This window comes from Dunckerocampus dactyliophorus, chromosome 7 (assembly GCF_027744805.1).
Source record: "Dunckerocampus dactyliophorus isolate RoL2022-P2 chromosome 7, RoL_Ddac_1.1, whole genome shotgun sequence".
Classification (NCBI taxonomy): Eukaryota; Metazoa; Chordata; class Actinopteri; order Syngnathiformes; family Syngnathidae; genus Dunckerocampus; species Dunckerocampus dactyliophorus.
Genome location: NC_072825.1, coordinates 17,492,466 through 17,511,907, shown reverse-complemented (window position 1 = coordinate 17,511,907; position 19,442 = coordinate 17,492,466). Strand labels below are relative to the sequence as shown.

The 19,442-nt window shown below is 40.7% G+C and overlaps 1 protein-coding gene across 1 annotated transcript in view; it reads right to left on the bottom strand.

The window, feature by feature from the left end:
• dnah5 (dynein, axonemal, heavy chain 5) overlaps positions 1-19,442 on the bottom strand; it is a 126,125-nt gene that overhangs the window by 21,735 nt on the left and 84,948 nt on the right. Inside the window, exons 66-78 of the mRNA XM_054781379.1 lie at positions 18,558-18,761; positions 17,589-17,768; positions 14,777-14,914; positions 13,911-14,046; positions 13,233-13,414; positions 12,508-12,642; positions 10,959-11,114; positions 8,313-8,495; positions 6,059-6,163; positions 5,590-5,728; positions 4,689-4,803; positions 3,678-3,868; positions 2,432-2,553 (exon numbers count right to left, since the gene is read on the bottom strand). Coding sequence (XP_054637354.1) covers positions 2,432-2,553; positions 3,678-3,868; positions 4,689-4,803; positions 5,590-5,728; positions 6,059-6,163; positions 8,313-8,495; positions 10,959-11,114; positions 12,508-12,642; positions 13,233-13,414; positions 13,911-14,046; positions 14,777-14,914; positions 17,589-17,768; positions 18,558-18,761 — 1,986 coding nt within the window. The remainder of the gene's footprint in view (positions 1-2,431; positions 2,554-3,677; positions 3,869-4,688; positions 4,804-5,589; positions 5,729-6,058; positions 6,164-8,312; positions 8,496-10,958; positions 11,115-12,507; positions 12,643-13,232; positions 13,415-13,910; positions 14,047-14,776; positions 14,915-17,588; positions 17,769-18,557; positions 18,762-19,442) is intronic.

Genomic DNA, 19,442 nt, shown 5'->3' with positions numbered 1-19,442 from the left:
AGCAATGAGATGAGGTCTGCAACTAACGATTATTTTCTTAGTCGGATGTTGTTTTGATTACAGTCATCAAGTAATCACTGAGGCCCTAGACAGACCGAATCAACATGAGTTAATATGAGTCAAACACAAACAGTTAGTGGTTGGGTCTGCAACATATCAGAAAAGAGGCAAAAATGTAAATCACTGTTTTCCAAAGTCAAAACTGATGTGTGTGAATATCTTCTTTTGCCTAAAGCACAAAGATAATGGGTCTGCTTTCATGGATGACTAAGGAAATGAACAAATATTCACATTTGAGAGGCTGAAATCAGAAGATTTTCATATTTTTAAATAAAAAATTCAAATACCAAAACAGTCGTTGTTTTGGTTAATTGATTTATTATCAATTCATTGATCAATTGTTGCAGCTCTAAATGAGATACTCAAATGATACTGGATGCTTACTCAAAGGTGCCTTATAACTTCAATACATTTAAAGTATGCCTCCTAGTGCTCCCGGCCACTCTTGATGCAAGTGCAAGCCTGAGCCAACTCCATTGGCCGCTGACACAGCAGCCCTACCCCGATGCAAACGCACGTCTCGGCCGGCTCCAGTTCCAAGTCAGGTTAGAAGTTGTTCTCCTCCTTCTTCCACTCCAGCACCACTTCTTACTCACATTCCGATGCTCCCATAGCCCGCACCACATCAGCTTCCAACGCTCCCGCTGCACGCTCCAAGTTGTCACAAACCTCTGATGCTCGCGGTGCCCACTCCATGCCATCTCAAGTCTCTGACGCTCTGGAGGTCGCACCACATCAGCACCTGACGCCCCCGAATCCCGCACCACATCAGCTTCTGATGCCCCCGGTGCCCACTCCACATCATCTGAAGCCTCAGGCGCCCCCAATTCCCGCTACACGTTGTCTCAACCTTTAGACACCCTCAGTCTGAATTCACCACTAGTTGAAGCGGGCATGCTGTCCCGGTCGTCCCCCGGTGGGGTCCTCAAGTTGTCTTCGTTGGGCTTGCCATCCTGGCTGTCACCCCAGAATGGCATACGCACACCCGACGACCCTCCGCCAATGCTCCGTGTGAATTTGAACTTTAAGATCCAGGATCTGTGTCTGGGATGCGTTCCTTAAGGGGGGGTACTGTCACACTTTGCATGGCTTGTTGAATTATTTTGCGTTGGTTGTCCTTATTTCCTGTTTATTCTCTTATTTTGCTAACGCTTCCTGTTTTTTTATGTTTTTGGTCATCTTTACCTCTTCCTAAGGACGCTGACAGTCACAGCTGGCCCTCATTTGTAGTTAGTTGGCTTCTTCAGGAAAGTGTGGGGTCTTTGTTGTTTGCTGGTTCCTTGTCCTTTGGTTGTTGGACTCTTGTGATGATATGCATTCCGCTGCTTCACCTCTCACTACTTCTGTGTAGTTTTTTCCTCCCCACAGTGCTTCCTTTATTGCTCTGTTGCTAGTGTTTGTGTTTTGCCTGTTTGCACCTAATTGTGCAGTCATTAAAGACCTTTTTCACCTGCACTAAGCTCCTGTCTCTGCGTCCTAGGGTCACGGCCATGACTAGACGTGGCATTTTGGAATGTAACCAATATTTTCTAAAGTCACAAGAACTTGGAAATTTGAACCACCGTTGTGAATGACATCCCCATATCTATGAGACTTCAACTCGGTGAGCATCAGAATTAACTGTGTATGTTTTGCTTTTTCTCTGGCTTTTTGGCAACACTAATTCAAAAAGTTGCCAACGCAGTAGCCTGTCAGGGATTGCGTCCCAGTTGTGATAAACTACCCCTAAAGACCTTCATAATCTAAACCTGACATTTTTGCCAGTTCACAGGTGTCAGATAAATGACGGTCTTTCTGATTTTAAGTATGAAATAAAGTACAGTTTTAAAGCTTCTGCAGTGCGTTGTTAATCACTGACGTGTTTCATGTGCGAAGACTCAGACTCCGATGGTTTGGCCTTTTTTTTTTTCTCTCTCTCACTCTCTCTGCCTTTCTCTCTGGAGAGGACAGACAGTGCAATTTTGGAGGCTAATTTCATCAAACAAAGAACTGTTAATCTACCTCTCTGGGTTCACAATCACGCCAGGAATACACGTGTTTATTAGTGTGTGTGTGTGTGTGTGTGTGTGTGTGTGTGTGTGTGTGTGTGTGTGTGTGTGTGTGCTCAACTGCTTTTCAGAATCTAATTGATTGGAAATTTCTCAGAACTAAATTCATTTCACAGAACACTGGCTTTCTCTTGCCATGGGTGCCACCTGGCTGTCAATCCGTGTGTGTCTTTGTGTGTCAATGACATCCTATTGTGCATGTGTGTGTTGTGTTAAAAGAGGGATTAAGTAAAACGTGATGAAACTGATATCAACATGCTTCTAAGACGAAATCACATAGATTGAAAATATTCCTAAACACTCAATGTGTGTGTGTATTGTACCTGATCAAGCACATCAGAGAACTGCCATAGTTTGCTGAGAGCCACAAGATTGAGCCAAGTCATGTCAAGTATCCATTTTGCTGGTTTTGGAGGACAAGCCTTTAGGTCCAGTGATGCACCTCCTGGATGTGACACACACAGCTTATTTTCAACCCTTTTATGGATAAAAAGCAAATTAATTCACCCTGTTACCAGTCAGCAGGTTAGAATTAGAATTAAAGGCACACATCTGTTTCATAAAATATCCCACCACCTGACAGTGTGGTTTCTGTAAAATCACTGTTGTGTGTGTGTGTGTGTGTGTGTGTGTGTGTGTGAATTAATTCATAGTCTGAGCCACTGTTCAGCAGGTTTGACCTGACAGATGTTGGATCTACGTGCATTTGGCAGACCGCTTCTGTTTGGCCTTGCAAGTAGCCATAGCTAGCTTTCTTTTCCACAAGAGCACCTGGCTATTACGCCAATATGTTTGAAATGTATATAAGCACCCACAAAGTGTAACGTGGCTTGAAAAAAAGCAATTTCAGTTGAACCTTATCAAGGAGCCTGGGGGCTCTTTTCACAACTGCTGTTTTTCTCTGCTGATATATGAAAGCGGGCACATTGGAGACAGGTTATCTGCGGGGCCAGCATCTGTACTCGGCTGCAAGGTCAAATCTGATGCAATTCAAGCAAGTCTATGAGAGGACTGAACATCAGCTGAACTGTTTTCATATTCTAGTGTTATTCATACATACAGTGGGGAATTTATTATACATCTTAGCGTTTCAGGGACCTTAGCGTTTCTAGCCATTTTCAGTTCAAAACAATGGCTTCATTCAGTTCAAGGCTTCATTATGTTTGGTTTGTCACAGAAGATATTTTAACAGTTTTCATAGATACTGAATGTAATTTTTTAAATTTGATTTATTAGTCTACCTTAAATGTTTTATCTGACTGTCATGCATGCTATTTTTTTTTTATTTTTCTGGATTATACAATAGAGTCGCCCCTCGCAGTTCAAACATCATTCCCTCACTCTATTGCAGTTTGTAAAAAATGTATTAAGTAATAAGCGACTGCTGTTTCGTGACTGACTATGGATTATTGTTAGTCAAAAAATATTGAAAAGCAAATTATATGTAGTATTCTGGTCACTAGGCGTCAGTAACGTTACGTTGATGAGACATTACATTAGACTTCCTTCACACTGCATGGAGCAGTTAAGTAAGTGGATAAAAGATTTGTACGCTGGATTGCCTCTCACCTTTAATGAGCGTGAGAAACTCCTCGTGCTTAACCCTGCTGCTTTGCATGTCGATTTTCAGCGTCAAGAGCAGAGTGAAGAGAAACTTGTGCTCCTCGTACAGGCCCCGCTCTGCGTACCTGTACACCTCAAAGGTCATGAACTCTATGATGTTGGCGATACGCTTGCTGGTGATGGGACTTTTAAAGGACCTGTAAACACAAAGATACCATAATAAGAAAGAAAGAAATAATTCCGGGATGGGAATGAGGTCCTGCCCCAGGTGGAGTAGTTCAAGTATCTCGGGGTCTTGTTCACGAGTGAGGGAAGGTTGGAGCGTGAGGTCGATAGGCGGATCGGCGCGGCGTCTGCAGTAATGCGGTCGCTGTACCGGATCGTCGTGGTGAAGAGAAAGCTGAGCCGGAAGGCAAAGCTCTCAATTTACCGGTCGATCTATGTTCCCACCCTCACCTATGGTCATGAGCTTTGGGTCATGACCGAAAGAATGAGATCGCGGTTACAAGCGGTTGAAATGAGTTTCCCCCGTAGGGTAGCTGGACTCACCCTAAGAGATAGGGTGAGTCTTGTGTAAGTATTGGGTGTTTTTGAAAATGTGTTGGTCATTTTATCCAGTGTTTGCACTGTGGTCAATTTTGTATGTACTCTGTATCTTTTAACAGAGTTTGTGCAGTTGCATCTGTTTTGTAATAATCTTTTATATTTGCTTTGTTCTTTTTACAATCCTTTTACTGTTGTTTTAGAGAGACAATTTGTAACATCTGTCCAGGGAGAACAGATGCTATTCATTGTACTCTGTCCCTGTCAAATAAATGAATAAAATAAAACTTTGAGAACCTGTTATCTGTCTGCTGAGCTAGCTAGTAGAAGCCAAACAAGCAAAACACTGATAATGAAAGTTGACATGGATCTCTGCAAAAAATGTTGTTTAATATGCCTCTAAATTGTTCACATATTTAAAATTAAAGATGATCGGCAAATGCAAATATGTTAACTCGTATTTTAACTTCTTACCTGGCCAGTGAAAGGTCAAAAAGTCCTAGGAACTGCCTTAGGGAGGTCTGGTACATTACATTTACCATACTCATCTCTGTGATCAGGAAGTACAAGATGCTGCCCCTGGTGGCCACTGAAAACAAACAGTAGACAATACAGCATGGATGTAGAAAGCTAATGATAATAAGCTCAGCTTCAAATGAGTAACAAAATTGGATATGAATCATTGTTGGCATGGCCTTTCTGTGTGGAGTTCATGTTCTCCCTGTGTTATTCGTGTACAGAGATCCCTTTGTTCACGATACATCATTCACGACCCCACAAATTTGCAGGTTTTTGGACAAAAATATATTTTTTTTCACAGAAAACATCTAATTTACCATAAGACGGTAATATAAATAATATATGATAATACGGGTAAAATGTACAGCATACATTTACCACTGTTAGAACGTCCACGATTTTTATATGTGTGTGTCTACTGTTTTTTCATACGTGTGGCTATTTCACACTGTTTGACGGTCCTTGAACACACACGTAGTCGTGTGCTATGACACGGAAAACTTTGACAACTTGGTCAGTCCGAACAGTGACTGACAGGTGATCAGTACTGAGTGTCTTAAGTGCATATTCACGCTAGGCTAATAACACCGTCTTGGTCCCACTTCACATCTAAAACACAGCATGTTTGGCTCGTGTGAGCGCACTGATCTGCGCCCAAGCAAGGCACACTTGCCCTTCTTTGGCACAATTGGAATAGGGGGACCAGGATCCCCGCCTACCCTTGAACCTGCACAAAGTATATAAAATACATTCCAACATATGGCATATAGAAAATAGATGGACGTAGACGGCTCTAAAATATTCAATGACAATAAAAACTGCTTCCCCAAGGGATGTAAATTCTGCTATGACCTACCAGGTCGATATTCCTCCCTGGCAGCATTGATTTGGACCTCAGTGTCAGCTGCAATCTGTAGTTTCTGATTGACCTCTTCAGCTGTGCACTTGGTGTTGGCGAGAACAGCAATCAGACTCTCATCATCAACCAGCGAGCCCTACAAATAGAAAAGGAGTATTTGTGACAAACAGTCAGGAAATTAAAGTGAAACATGTAGAGAATCATAGCTGAACTGAACCTTATCAACCTTAGAATATATGTTCGAGGGCAACATTTAATCATTTTGCAAATGTAAACTGTTTGCATGTTTCTTTCAACTGCAATGTTCTTTGATGTCCGAGTACAAAAATAAAACTCCATTAACAGCAATCACACTGATAAATGAAATCATGTTTTGCTTTCACAATAATGTATCTGTGGGACATTTTCAAAATGGCTTTTCAATTGCTGTCTGATATTGTCTGAGGTTGGGGTTGAAGCTCCTTGCCTGTGTGCTCGTCAATCGGCAGAGGAGGTTGTCCTCAAGTTCCTTCATCTTCCGCTTGTTTGATGTAACGTCCTCCAAGAGATCTGTCCTCTCCTTTTCCAGTTCCTGGGATATGGAATAAAACACTAATGTCAAATACACGCCATTGAAAAATTACAATAATTTATGTTTTTCACTGTTGGATCTTAAGGACGTTCTAAGTAGAGCTTCAAAATGCAAAAAGAAATGGGAGTCGGATAAAAAAAGGGACATTCGACACAGGTGGAAGAAAGTTTAATTCTCTGATGAGAAAAGTAACCTTGATGCTCCTGATGGCTTCCAACATTACTAACATGACAAAGAGGTCCCTCCTGAGACACTGCAGGGCTCAGTGGAGGGGATGCCATCATGATCTGGGGAGCTTTTTCCTTCAATGGAACAATGGAGCTTCAGGTTGTGCAGGGGCATCAAACGTCAGCTGCCTACATGGAGATGTTGCAGCGGGCATCCCTCATGACTGAAGGTCTTCGTCTGTGTGGTAATGACTGGGTTTTTCAACAGGACAACGCTGCAGTTCAAGGACTTCTCCCGGGGAATGATGTCATTCTTTTGGACCATTCTGCCTGTTTCCTTGATCTAACTCCAAATGAGAACATTTGGGGATGGATGGCCTCCGTGAAGCCAGCTTCACCACCTGGAGCAACATTCCCCAGGTGATTGACAAGAGTGGCGCAGCTACTCATTACTAAGTCCTTTTTTTGAAAATTGTATTTCTATTTTAGGGGGGTTGAAGGTTTTTTGAGCTATGGTCTTAAACCTTTGATCAGTTGATGAACAGCCTATTTCACTTCAGTAGTTGTTTGCGATAAATTGCATACTCAGATTTTTTTTTGTCTCACTCCCATTTCTTGTTTTTGCACTTTGAAGCTCTACTGAGAACCTCCTTCAGATCCACCAGTGCAAAAGGTAAATTCTTGACATTTTTCAAATGGTCTTAAAACTTTGATCAGGTGTAGAACGTGAACATAAGAAGTCACAGACCTAAATTAACAACCACAAATATTTTTGTGCAGCATTTTATTAAGCTTCATTATAGCATTCAGTTATTATTTTTTTGTAGAAGTCTACCAACATGGCTTGACAATTTTTCCCACTCGCCATGCTATAACGCTCATTAGGTGTGACACAGATGTCCACATGTATGAATGTACCATTGAAGTATTAATTTTGTACATGAGTCTACTTTAAAAGCCAATAAGAGTAAATGTAAACACACCAACTGTTTGAAACTAGGGATGAGCGAGTACACCACTCTCTGTATCTGTATCTGTATCTGTATCTGTATCTGTATCTGTATCTGTTCACCCATCTAAATTAGCCATATCCGTATCTGTACTCGGAGTGCAAGCAGACGAAAAAAAACCCCGGCAGTGACTGACGCATGAGCCGTCTTGTTAAATGCACTGCATACGTTACGAAACAAGTTTAAGATTGCAACGTACGTACTGCAAGGTATAGACAGCGGTGTAATATTTTACCACGCTTTTATATATATAATGTAGTATGATAGCCATACAGGAAGAATGTTTGACGGAGTGCTGTACTGTGCAGGTGTACCTAATGTTGTGGCCAGTCAATGCAGGTTACTGTTACCACTGTCTGTGTACTGCCAACTGAAAATGAACAAAAGTCTTATATTGTAGGCAGCACACCTGTTTTATGATGACTTCATGGAATAAGACAAAAATACATTTCAGGGAAAAAAGCAGTCATGCTACCACAATTGAGTTGCATAAGTGACTGACGCAACACAAGCCTGCACAGCGCTGTCTTGTCAAATGCACCGTGTACTTTACGAAAAAAGTTTACCAAGTAACTTTACATACAAACCGAAATAGAGGCGAACTGAGGGAAACCTCACAAAGTGGAGGCAGTGAACAACGCCACACGAGCCGTTTTAAACTTTCAACTTTCAATGTGAATGAGGCACCGCTCAACACCTCTGTGGCTCCAGCCTGCACAGTCTGTCTCGGGAGGGGCGGTCGCTGTGTGTGACTGGCCAATCACGTGGAGCGCGAAGAGTGAATACATAATGAGGATTTTCTTTCATCACGATTACTGATAATGACGAGATGTACTTGCTTCATGCTCGTATTCGGCAAAAACGCATAATCCGTAACTATTTGAAACTATGATTTTAAAATAAGCAAATAATGAATGCATTACTAAAACATCATATAACTGTTTATACTTTGTATTTAAATAAACCTGTCACCTGTTTTTCTTTGAGGATGACTCGGCCTAGAAGCTGGTCCTCCAGTCCCCGCATTGTTACGGTGAAGTCGATAATGGAGGTGCGGGCACTGATCTCAGGGGTGTATGCTGGATTGGGCAGCTTGGTAGTCATATACAGTCTGAAGCCCTTCATGACGTCCACCTCTTTGTCTCCAATTTTCACCTGTAGAATGGCAGATGTGTGTCTTTTACTGCTTAGTACAGCATAGTACAGCATCAAAAGTCGAACACAGTCCTGAGTAGCGGTTTATTTTTGTTAATTTTGGTACGTAAACTTGTAACTCGCTGAAAAACTAGTTACAGCATGTGCTGACGGAAGAATACGAGAATGCAATATGTGCCTCTTGCTGGGTAAATGAATACAATGTGTGCCTATGCAACCACACTGAGAAAGGACAACATCACTTATAAGTTAACTTACTTCATATGATTATGTCTCTCAAGCGGCAGTGCGCCAAAGAAACGGAAAGCCATCACCATGGAAGTGAAAACAAACCTCATGAAAAGCTCCACGAGAGGAAGAAGGCCCACCAATATTGGCCGCTCATGTTGTTTCAACCACTCGACTGTCATGCCCATCATCAATGATAAAGATTATTGAATGCTTATTAATGCTAAAGCGGTCATGGACTTCATACATTGTTCGTAGGAAATTTGGGAAGAGTATAGGTAATACAGTACTAAATGGACATTAGTTCAGAAGCTCACAACCTATATAGACTAGAACATTGTCACACATTTGTCATGACAGTCATGCTTCTCCAGGCAGATAGCACATGTCAAAATGAATGACTATACTGACCAGCAAGATGAAGGTGTCCTGGTCGCAGTTGCTCAAAGGCATGTGGTGTGCATGTATGTTCAATAAGTGTGTGCATGTGTGTCTGTGTTTGCTCTGATCAACATTTAATTATTCATGGAAGTAACACTTGTAATTATCCATCTGCCTGCTTGTCCCTAGAGCTGTTGGTTGCAGACACCTTCCCACCCCACTCAAGCCTGGATATTACTAGAAATTAAGACTTTTTATGAAAGAATGGGAGGGGAAGACACAGACAAGCACAGACGCCACTAATCAGGTCTCTCATTAGCTCACTAAGAGACTCCTGGCTGAAGTTGTTTGCCGGACAGAATGCACAGTTTCTTCTTTAACCTCATGCTCCTAACGCTGTGAGTGTGTGTTATACGGTATATTTCATATGAGCACTGCATATTTGTTTTGTGCGTGACAGGGGAGGCAAATGTGGGGGATAAACAAGATCATCCAAATCCAGAAATGTGATAATGAGAGAGAAATGGCTGCAAGCAGACATTCATGTCTTATAATCTCTACCGAAGGACAGGTTTGTGGAAGTGAATCTGCGTATGAGGAATTGCAATGAAAACATTCATGAATCTCTCGCTAAAATAAACAGGAAAGTAATTTAAGTTAAAGGTTTCCTGAACATGGGAAGGTCGACTTTATTTTTCTGTTAAATATATATTTGAATGGGTGCCTCAAATATGTTTGCAAGGTTCAAACCAATTTATTTATCCCACAGACCAATGTGGCCTCTTTCCTTGTCATGCACAGCTTTGTATTTCCTGTGAAAATTAAAATACACTCTCAAAGGCTTTAAAGTTATCGTTCAGTTCAGCCAGGATTTAATGGACTTTCTTTTTTTGATTGTTGCGACCTGAAATGCCTGATTTTGCGGCATGTTTTTTATACAAGGTTGCATGAAAAGTTGAAATGTTTTGAGGCTTATTTTTTTTCACTAACATTGAATCTGTTTGTGATTTTACAAAATTGTTATCAGTGTTTTAAAAGTGCCATCTGTCTTAGGTACTGCATCGTGATGCGAACTTCATCCGCATCCCAAAGCATTCCTGTTCTGACATTGCAAGCCACGCCCCACGTAACACGTACATGTATTTTAAGTGTTCTTTGTAACCTTAATCTCAAAAAGCACAGGATTTCAACAATTCTGACATAATATGCTTGATTTGCATATTCAACTGAAGTGGAGAACCCATTTTTAAACATTGACAGCAATTCACTAGACCGCCCCCACACGATTTTACGGTCTTCTTTGACATGCCTGATTTCAGAGTCTTTCCCAAAAAATGCGATGAAAGTTGTGTGTGGGTCTTTTTAGGTGTTTGTTGCAGCACAATTGCTGGGGAAACTGAAAGTTGCAATAAATCGTTGTGTAGGAAGATAAGTTGAATTTGCAAGAATTAGTGCAATTGCAACATTGCAAAATCCAGGAGGGTCTCATCCTTTTGAAGAATAAAATGCTACCAAATGACAATCGAGCACACCTTGATCTGTAGTTCTCCAAAATAAAAAGATAATCTATCACCAGTGGTGCTTTACAGGAAATTAGCCAGAAAGAGAAAAAAACAGGAGCAAATACATCAAGGAGGGACAGTAAAATATTGGATTTCACTTCTCATGAACTGTAAATGTCGTTTCAACAGGTTGTTAGTGTATAAATGTGCTGGGGTTTAAGTGGTCGCGATTGTTAACCCGTGGGATGGACAAGATATGAAAGTTTAAAACACGGGAAAAAACGTTTACCAAATTTTTTTTACCTGCAAGATATGACAAAAACAGGTCTCATTGGCTGATCCCAGTCCTTACCTTGTAAGTGGACCCAGTCTTGATGAAGTTTTTTTCGAGAATGTTATCGAGAGCAGGGTCCAACTCCTCCCCTACATCCTCAATCAACAGGGGGCGCCCAAGGGACAAGCTGTCCTCCAGGTGGTTCTTGAAGTACTTGTGATTCAGTGAGGTAATCTAAGAACATGAGGACATATTACGTAATTATATTACCATTTGACCAGAGGAGGACACAGGCCAACCTCGGTTTGCACAAAGTTTCAAGGGATAGTTTGGACTTTTTCACATGAACTTGTATGACACCCCCATCAGCAGTGTATTACACCAATTGTGACTTACGCTCTAAATTGGTCCCAATTGTGGGTGTAAGTCACTGTTTAAAATATGCCATTTTGGGATCAGTCTCCTTTTGGAAAACAATATAACAATGCATACTATTAATTTAATGAGGCCCCACTGTGTCTATATTGAATCTTTAATTGAATAAACACTGCATTAATTCAGCCCTGAGACAGGGCCATGGACGAAGGGAAAGTTAATCCGATTACTCCTGAAGTATTATGCAGCACCTTTTCATGAGGCCGGACAAAAACAAAAGTATTTGAAAATTGCATCAACTAAAAACTCCGCAATCATTATTGAATATAAATATCACTAGGACTAAATCTTATTAAATATAAGTAAGTTACAGTAATAGATACTGGAAAAAATCAGCACAAAGGGTGATGAGAATCAGTATATTATGGTCATAATTTATGTAATGTTTGTCAAGCAACATGAGAATGCAACTCCAGTGCTCAGGTCCAAATCAGTGCACACTCCATTAAAACGGTAGAAATGTGCTGAAAACAAATCACTTTTGCGGTTAAGGCATAGTTCTTCATGTTAAAATGGGTCAACTACAATGCATTTGTTTTCATTGTTTATCTATGCTGTGTACCAACTAAATGTGGTGTAACATTAAGTTTTCAGTTTTCTCCTGAAATGTCACCTGTTGGCAAGTTCCACAAAATGAACATTGCATATACTGTAGACAGAACATCATTATTAACAATAAACCAAGATTATATTCATAAAAATTAGGGCTGTCAAAAATAGTACATTAACGGTGGTAACTCATTTATTTAATTGATTACATTACATTTTTAGCGTAATTAACGCATATGCATCATGGAAAGCCACGGCTGTCTGTTATAACGACAGAGGGCGGCACAGCGTAGCTCCCCACAGAGTCACACAGAGTCTGACGCTCTTTTATAACTTTATTCTGACCTGAAGACATCAACAACAGTGCAATTCCAACACCATATATGTATATCCAACTACAAACAAACAAGTCTCTAGTCCATTTGTCATTGCAACCACACTTCCTCGGTACCACCAATCTTGCCCTGTCATTTATCTTACTTTCATTCAAATACAGTAAAAATGGGCATATTTCAGACATAGTGTGACATGGTGATTAATCATGATTAATTCATTTTAAAACCGTGATTAATATGATTAAAAATTTGAATAATTTGACAGTCCTAATAAAAATATACTGTCAGATAGCAAAAAACAAACCAACCTGTAGTTCGCTCCTGGCCTCTTTGTTCTTGATCCAAATTTTTCCCTGTGTTTGTGGATCAATGAGGAGAGGGAAGCGTGCAGCTTTGGTGATAATGATGCCATTCTGGATGGACAGATCATCATTAGGGAGCCCCTGTAAAAAGAAAGCATATGTGATATACATTTTCCTCCTCAACAATGCATAATCACAAAGAATGGCATGCCACACTCCCCGTCTTTTCTTTTTGTCCCTACATCTCTCAGTTGCCCCCAAATAAAACATCTGACTTTAGCCAGGTTTACGATTCTGCATAATCACTACACCATCCCCTCTGATGCAGTCTTGATCCTGTCAAAGTTCCGTGTCGGGATTGAGCGTATGCCGTGCAATTCTCTGCCCTAAATGCGAGGGCCGGTGTTTTCCCGTAAGTCAACTGGTGAGCGACCATCACACTCGGCGACTATTTAGCTAACATTGTCGCTAGAGAACGATGTGCTACAATATGTTACAATGTGTTAAATTCTGCCGTCTTTGTTGTAAATGTTGATCCAAAATTGGAGAAGGTGTGCTGTTGGCTCTCTAAATGAGCCATATACACACAGGAAATAATGTGCTAAAAGCCAACCAATCACAGCCCTTAGGCTCTGCGCCGCCTCAACTCTAGGTTAGATTTTTGGTGGTGCATGTCACACAAAAGGGGAGGTGAGGTAGCGCGGATGCATAAACCACTTTTGATTACTGACCTGTAGATTCCACTCACTGACAGTGGGTGCATCAATGAGCAGCTCAGTCAGATTGAGATTATTGCCATGTGGGATTTGACGCTGCTTCAGTTCATTCTGCCAATCACTCAGCAGGAGATTACGAAACTCCTGGTTGAAGGGACCAGAGTAAGACAAGAACGCTGTGGCTAGAAGTACGTCACCTAGAAGAAAAAGACAGAGTTGCAGATGTGATGCACAAATGAAGTACAGCAAAGACCCCCACCTTTTCATTCAACGTATGTGATCACTGATAATCTAATGGTTGACTTGCTTGACTTCATTTGTAGGTTGCGTGGGTTCCGTCCACGCTCGGTGTGACTGTGTAAATGTGAGTGTGAATGGTTGAAAATGGATGGATGGATGTGCAGCGATCCATCCATTTTCTACCACGTATCTTGTTCAGGGTCACATGGAGGTGGAGCCTATCTCAGCCGACTTTGTGCAAAAAAACGGACTACACCCTGGACTAGGCAACAGTCAGTCACAAGCCAGATACACAATCAAGACAGACAGCCATTCACACTCAAATTCACGCTGATGGACAGCTAATTTATTCGTGATAGACTCTTCGTCAGTGGGGAAACAGTGCTAACCAATGGGCATGCTACTCCTAAATGGACATTTTGAAAAAACGTGACACTTTGCTTTGAAACCCACCAACAAGTCGTTTAGTCTGGGCAGCAAACTCTTTGCTCTGCTCTGTCCATCTCTCCTTCTCGCCAGCTAAGCCGCTAATCAGACTGGAGGCGGTCTGCATCTTGTGTCTGCAGCGCTCCGCGTCCTCCAGCAGTGTCTGAAAGTGAGCGAGTAAAGAGAGAGGTCAGTGGGTATGTTTGGACTTAGTCTAGTTTTATCTGATGAACTTCAAATTCATAAACAGTCCAAGTTCATATGTGTATTGACAATGTTCACAGTTTCACACAGTCATCGACAAAGTGAAGGTGTTAAGTTATTAATTCCTGACCAGTAGGTTATGTGTGTTCCTTTCAGGTACACCACTTCCCCCAAATATATCTCTAAGCCAAGGAATGTTACATACTACTGAAGTTGTGCATCGCATCCCTTTCTTAAAAACTCTACCAATCGCTTCACCAAGCACACCATCTATTTAATTGCAAGCTATAAAGATGATTAAACTGTTTTAACAGGACCAACATGGCCTTTTTTCAATGATGATGCAGTCAATGAACTTCACTCTCAGATGATGATGAAGGATTCATCTGGCTCCACAATGCCGTGTGCTTTCCAAATTAAATCCAAAGGATATGATTGGTCTTTCTTTAATGACAAGTTTATTTTAGGATAGCTGACAAAAAGGCAGATTTGTACTTTTATGAGCGCCAATGTTTTATTCATTGGAACGGTTGTACATGTCTTGGTCTGTCAATTCTGCAGACATAAGGCTTCAATCACACGCCTGCTTCATGTGGCAGTCTGCCGTTGTTGACATTCAAATAAAATTTCTTTGAATGTTTTTTTTGTGTATGTGTGCATGTTCCGAGGACACTAATGAAGCGGCGGACCTGTTTTTCCATCATGGCCTTCTCATACTCGCCCTGTACCACATCCAGCTCTGTCTGCTTGGCATCCAGCTCAGCCTGAGCCTTCTGAAAGTCTGCATGAGCGATGGCCAAACGATTCTGCTGCACTGCCAAGTTCGCCTGAGAGAGGAAGGAGGAAAATGACTGGGCTCTGTGCTGGCTTTATTCCACATGAAATGGCTAAAAGGGTTATGACCCTTTCTCAGAAAACTGAAAATGTAGGCAGAGGGAGTGAGAAATGGCAAATGAAATGCATAGGTACAGTTTTTAAATGAACACATTTGGAGTAGGACTGGATAATTGTTAATCCACTCTAACTTGCTGCAAACAGATACCTACAAAGTCATTGTCACTCAGAAGAGTGTAGACCGTCACCGTTCCTTAAAAACAATGTAAAACTATTTTTTAAATATATTTTATTGAATGAAAGTGTATTAAGTGGGAAAAAAGTTATTAAAACATGAATTGTCAACTTTATATAGAGTTAAAAATTCAGGTTATGTAGATCACCAGTAATTAATTTTTCTTTGCTACACATTGCGATGCATTGATACTGTGACCTGGAGTGTAGTTGTGTGTGAATGAAACTGTGTCATTTGCATTGTGGAGTGTGTGGGTTGGTGGTTGCATTGAAATCAAATAGGAGCAAGGAAAAATAAAATCAGAAAGTCACATTTGTGTATACACAAAGTTATATGGAAGTCAGTACTGTATTTTTTTAAATAATCGTGATACTTAACACACAAACTAACCAACTAACGGGCGGTGAAACAGTATCTCTTGCATTCAAGTGTTTGTTCTTGGCAGAGGTAACAACTAAGACTTAGTGTGCAAAAAGGAAATGAAGCTATTATGGCTGATTTTAGAAGTATACGAGTATGTTGCAGGTGCAGACATATGTTTGAACTGGGGTTGCAAGTAACTGAGGTTTACAAGAGGAAATGAGAGAGAAGCTTGAAAATAAAAAGGGATGATGTGGTGATGAGGGCAGCAGGGTATGAGGAAAAGAACAGCAGGAGTGGGGGGAGTTTAAAAAAAAACATTTTGGAGAGTTTTTGATTCCAACAAAGCTTTAGGTTTACACATAGATTTAGAGAGTACATGTTGTTGTGTGAGTTTGATTGCTTTCAAGTGTTACAGTCCAAGGCTGTAAGTGTTCATTTAATATTAATTGACATCTGAGAGGAGAGGACTATTCCTGTCCATCTCGCTGCCTCTTTGTTTGGCACGCCGGCTCAGGGAGGGAGGCACCACTGGGCTGGAAATCAGAAAATCAATTTGCTAGGCTGGGTTCCATCCTGGGGTAAAATGTTGGGATCAACATGGAGAGGCAGAAATTTCTCATAGTGTTTGCATTGCCCAATGACAAAAAGAGAAGATGTGGAAGGGAAAGGTAAAGACTCAAGAGACAAGAAAGATTTGAGACCATGAAAAAAAAAACATGACATGTGGCACAAGTGAAAATGCAGTTAGTTCTCTGGAGAATTTCGCAGGATCGTATTGAAAAAGCAATGAACTGCATTGAGTTGTAACACACTTTTGACCTGAATTTTATGGAAATATGCCTTGGCCAAACCTCTAACTGCATTTAAATCACGAGGAAACAAATGCTGTGTTTATTGTGTTTTTATTTTGTTTTCACTGCGGCAGGACTGCAGCAGATCTTACAAAAAAGTCAACATAGTTTTACTTACCTTTTTCCTGTAAAATCAACATGAGGGCATGCATTTTGTTGGGTTAGGTGTGCTTTATTTAGACCTGACAGGTGAAATGATACTTACAAAGATACATAAGAGTGCTCTTATAAACATGTGAATGATTTAGTAATGATTATTGAGCAAAGGGTCAAAAATGCTTTAAAATAACTTCCAGTGTATGTGCACTTGATCTGTTGATTGTAATTATTAAAGTGCTTAAGTAATTCTGATGTTAAAAAACATTATTATTTTGTGTAACCTATTTATTTATATTATGAAATGTGGTGATTATCATTAAGAACTGGCAAGGAACAATTGAATTACAATCATTCTATTACTTGGTTACGTTGCACATGAACACATGCTCTTCCAGGCGTGCCTGAGGAGTGGCTCAGACTTTAGGCGTTATGTGAGCCCAATTACAGTCTAGTGTAAGTACACCCATGCCTACCCTGGTACATTCTGTACTAAAAAAAAAAAAATTCTTAATTTTTAGACGTTACCTTATTTCTTGTTGGTCAGGAAATAAAGCAGAGGAGCATACACCTGTATTATGGACAAAATGTGATTTTTTGTTCAATATGACAGACAGTTGTGGGGTAAAGCTAACTTTATGCTGATGGTAAAAACAATAAAGTGTACTCTTCAAAGAGGAAACCGCATATTATTATCATCCAGCTGCCTTTCTTCTTCCTGTACTTCTCTAAAATTTTTGACTGGTATTGCGATATTCTTGACCAAGATCTCTGCCTGGGGAGATCAATTTTTGGGTCTGCTTTAACAAGATTAAATTCAAATTATGACTATGGAAACCTGTATTGAGAAAGTCTTTACTCTTGCTATGTGTTTTTGGGCCACATAATCTGCCAAGCATTGCAGCCAAAACGTTGGGGATGTGAATTAATCTTGTTTCATATTAAAGACAGACTTTGCAGCAGCCCGTGGCTCTGTTCGCCACTAACGTTTGTGGTGCTTTTTGTCAGTTAGCAGGAGTGCAGGGAGGCCAAGGATTTTACCCTTAGTGTGCATCCGTTTTAAATGTGCTTTTTGCAATGTTTATAATGGACATCACATTTAGGCAATATACAGTATATTACCTTTAAGGGCAAGACCTCCTTGTTGATGGAAAAGAAAGATGCCATGGCTTTTGTCCAGGATGCAAGCCCAGCCACGTTGCCACATACCCTCTTTGCTGTTTCAATGTTGTAGTCCGGCATGTCAAAATAGGGCTGCAGAAGCTCCACCATCTCCTCATTAATGGTGTCTTTGGGGAATTGCTGTAAGGGAGAATATGAAAGAGAGTTCGGAAACATGATACAGGGGATATGGTTTATGTGGGTAAAACAGGAATAAATAGAGCAGGTGGGGTGAGAGAGCAAGTCCAAGATGCTCAGCAGTTGCAGCTCGGATGCAGTAATGAGGAGAAAGAAGGTGAGCCCGGTGGAGCTGCTGATGTGTCAACAGTGATGGAGACAGAGAAAAAGAATTATTGGAAGAGAATGATGAGAAATGAGAACAAAATGTCATTGAAAAAACACAACAGACACTGTATCCTACCACTGATCTTGTCTATGTACCAATTTATCCTCATTAAATCACCTCATTGTGTATTTTACTGTAATTGCCCCAAATTGAATTAAGATGAGCTTTGACTAAGAAATCATTTGTATTCTTTATTTTCATTTCATTTTCATTGTTGCATTTATTGAAGTACCATAGGGTCAAAGCAAAACGAAAAAAAATGTTGCAGCCAACTGCTGTGGCCAATGTTGTCATCCATCCATCAAGTTATGGTTCATCATGTATAAAAAAAAAAAAAATACACAGAAAGATTAAGCTCAGACGCATTTTGATTAATTCCCAAGAATAAATGTGGTCTTGCTAATCCATCTTTCCCAATGTTTAAGCTGATAGTGGCCTGTGAGGAAATAGAAGCCACAGCTGCGGCTATGGACTACAGATATAGGCTGTGTTTAAATGTGTGAAGGAGGCCAAAGCTTCTTAACAATCTGGACCTCCAGATTAACGTGGAGGTTCGGTACATTGTACTGTTCTTGCAAGCGTACCTGTAGGCTGCCCAGAAAGTTTCCTGCTGTCATGAGTTTGAGAGACTCCTGCCATGATGGAGTGTTGCAGTTCTTTTCTGGGTCGATCTTTACAGGGTTGACCCGCCTCTGGAAGAGCAGCAGCACGCAGTCCATGATCCGCATGATGAGGTGGGGAGGACGGCCCAGTGTGCGCACCGTAGCGATGTCTGATGGCTTGATTGTCTGAAAGGACAAAGGGGGAAGACCTGTAAATAAATCTAAATATTACCTTATGTGGGATAGCACAGTTAGAATTAGAATAAAAACTAATCTGTTCATTCTTAGGCTGAATCCCAATTCTACCCCTTACTCCTTATCTTAGCCCTTATCCATAGGTTTTGTGCATTCATGAGAATCCCAATTGTGTCCCAATTCTCCTTAAATTAAGGAGTAAGCGCTAAGGGGTGTAAAGCCCTCGAAGCCAAGTGTGGTCGGGGACCAGACTTGAAACATAGGGGTAGGCGGAGTGAGAAAGAGAGACCGAAAGAAGCATGTAAATAAAATATAAATGTAAGTCATTAAGCACAATTATTGATTTTCACAGTAACGTCACTCGTGTTTTATTAAAATATTCAATCATTTGCTACTCCACATAAATATTTGCCATGTTATAACGAGCCGGCTAACACCAATATCTAACTTCACTGCAATCTACTGCATTTCATAAATGACTAGAAAATGATTAGATAGCGACCACATTAGCCTGTTAATTATAAGTTGTACTTTAAAATTACTGAAGTTGCCGTTTTATATTAGCTATCTAATTATTCATGGAACGCAGCACATCATAGTGGAGGCTCTTTGTTGTGAATTATAGCCACCCTAGTCCACCAGCAATTCTCATGGTGAGATATGTTTACTGTA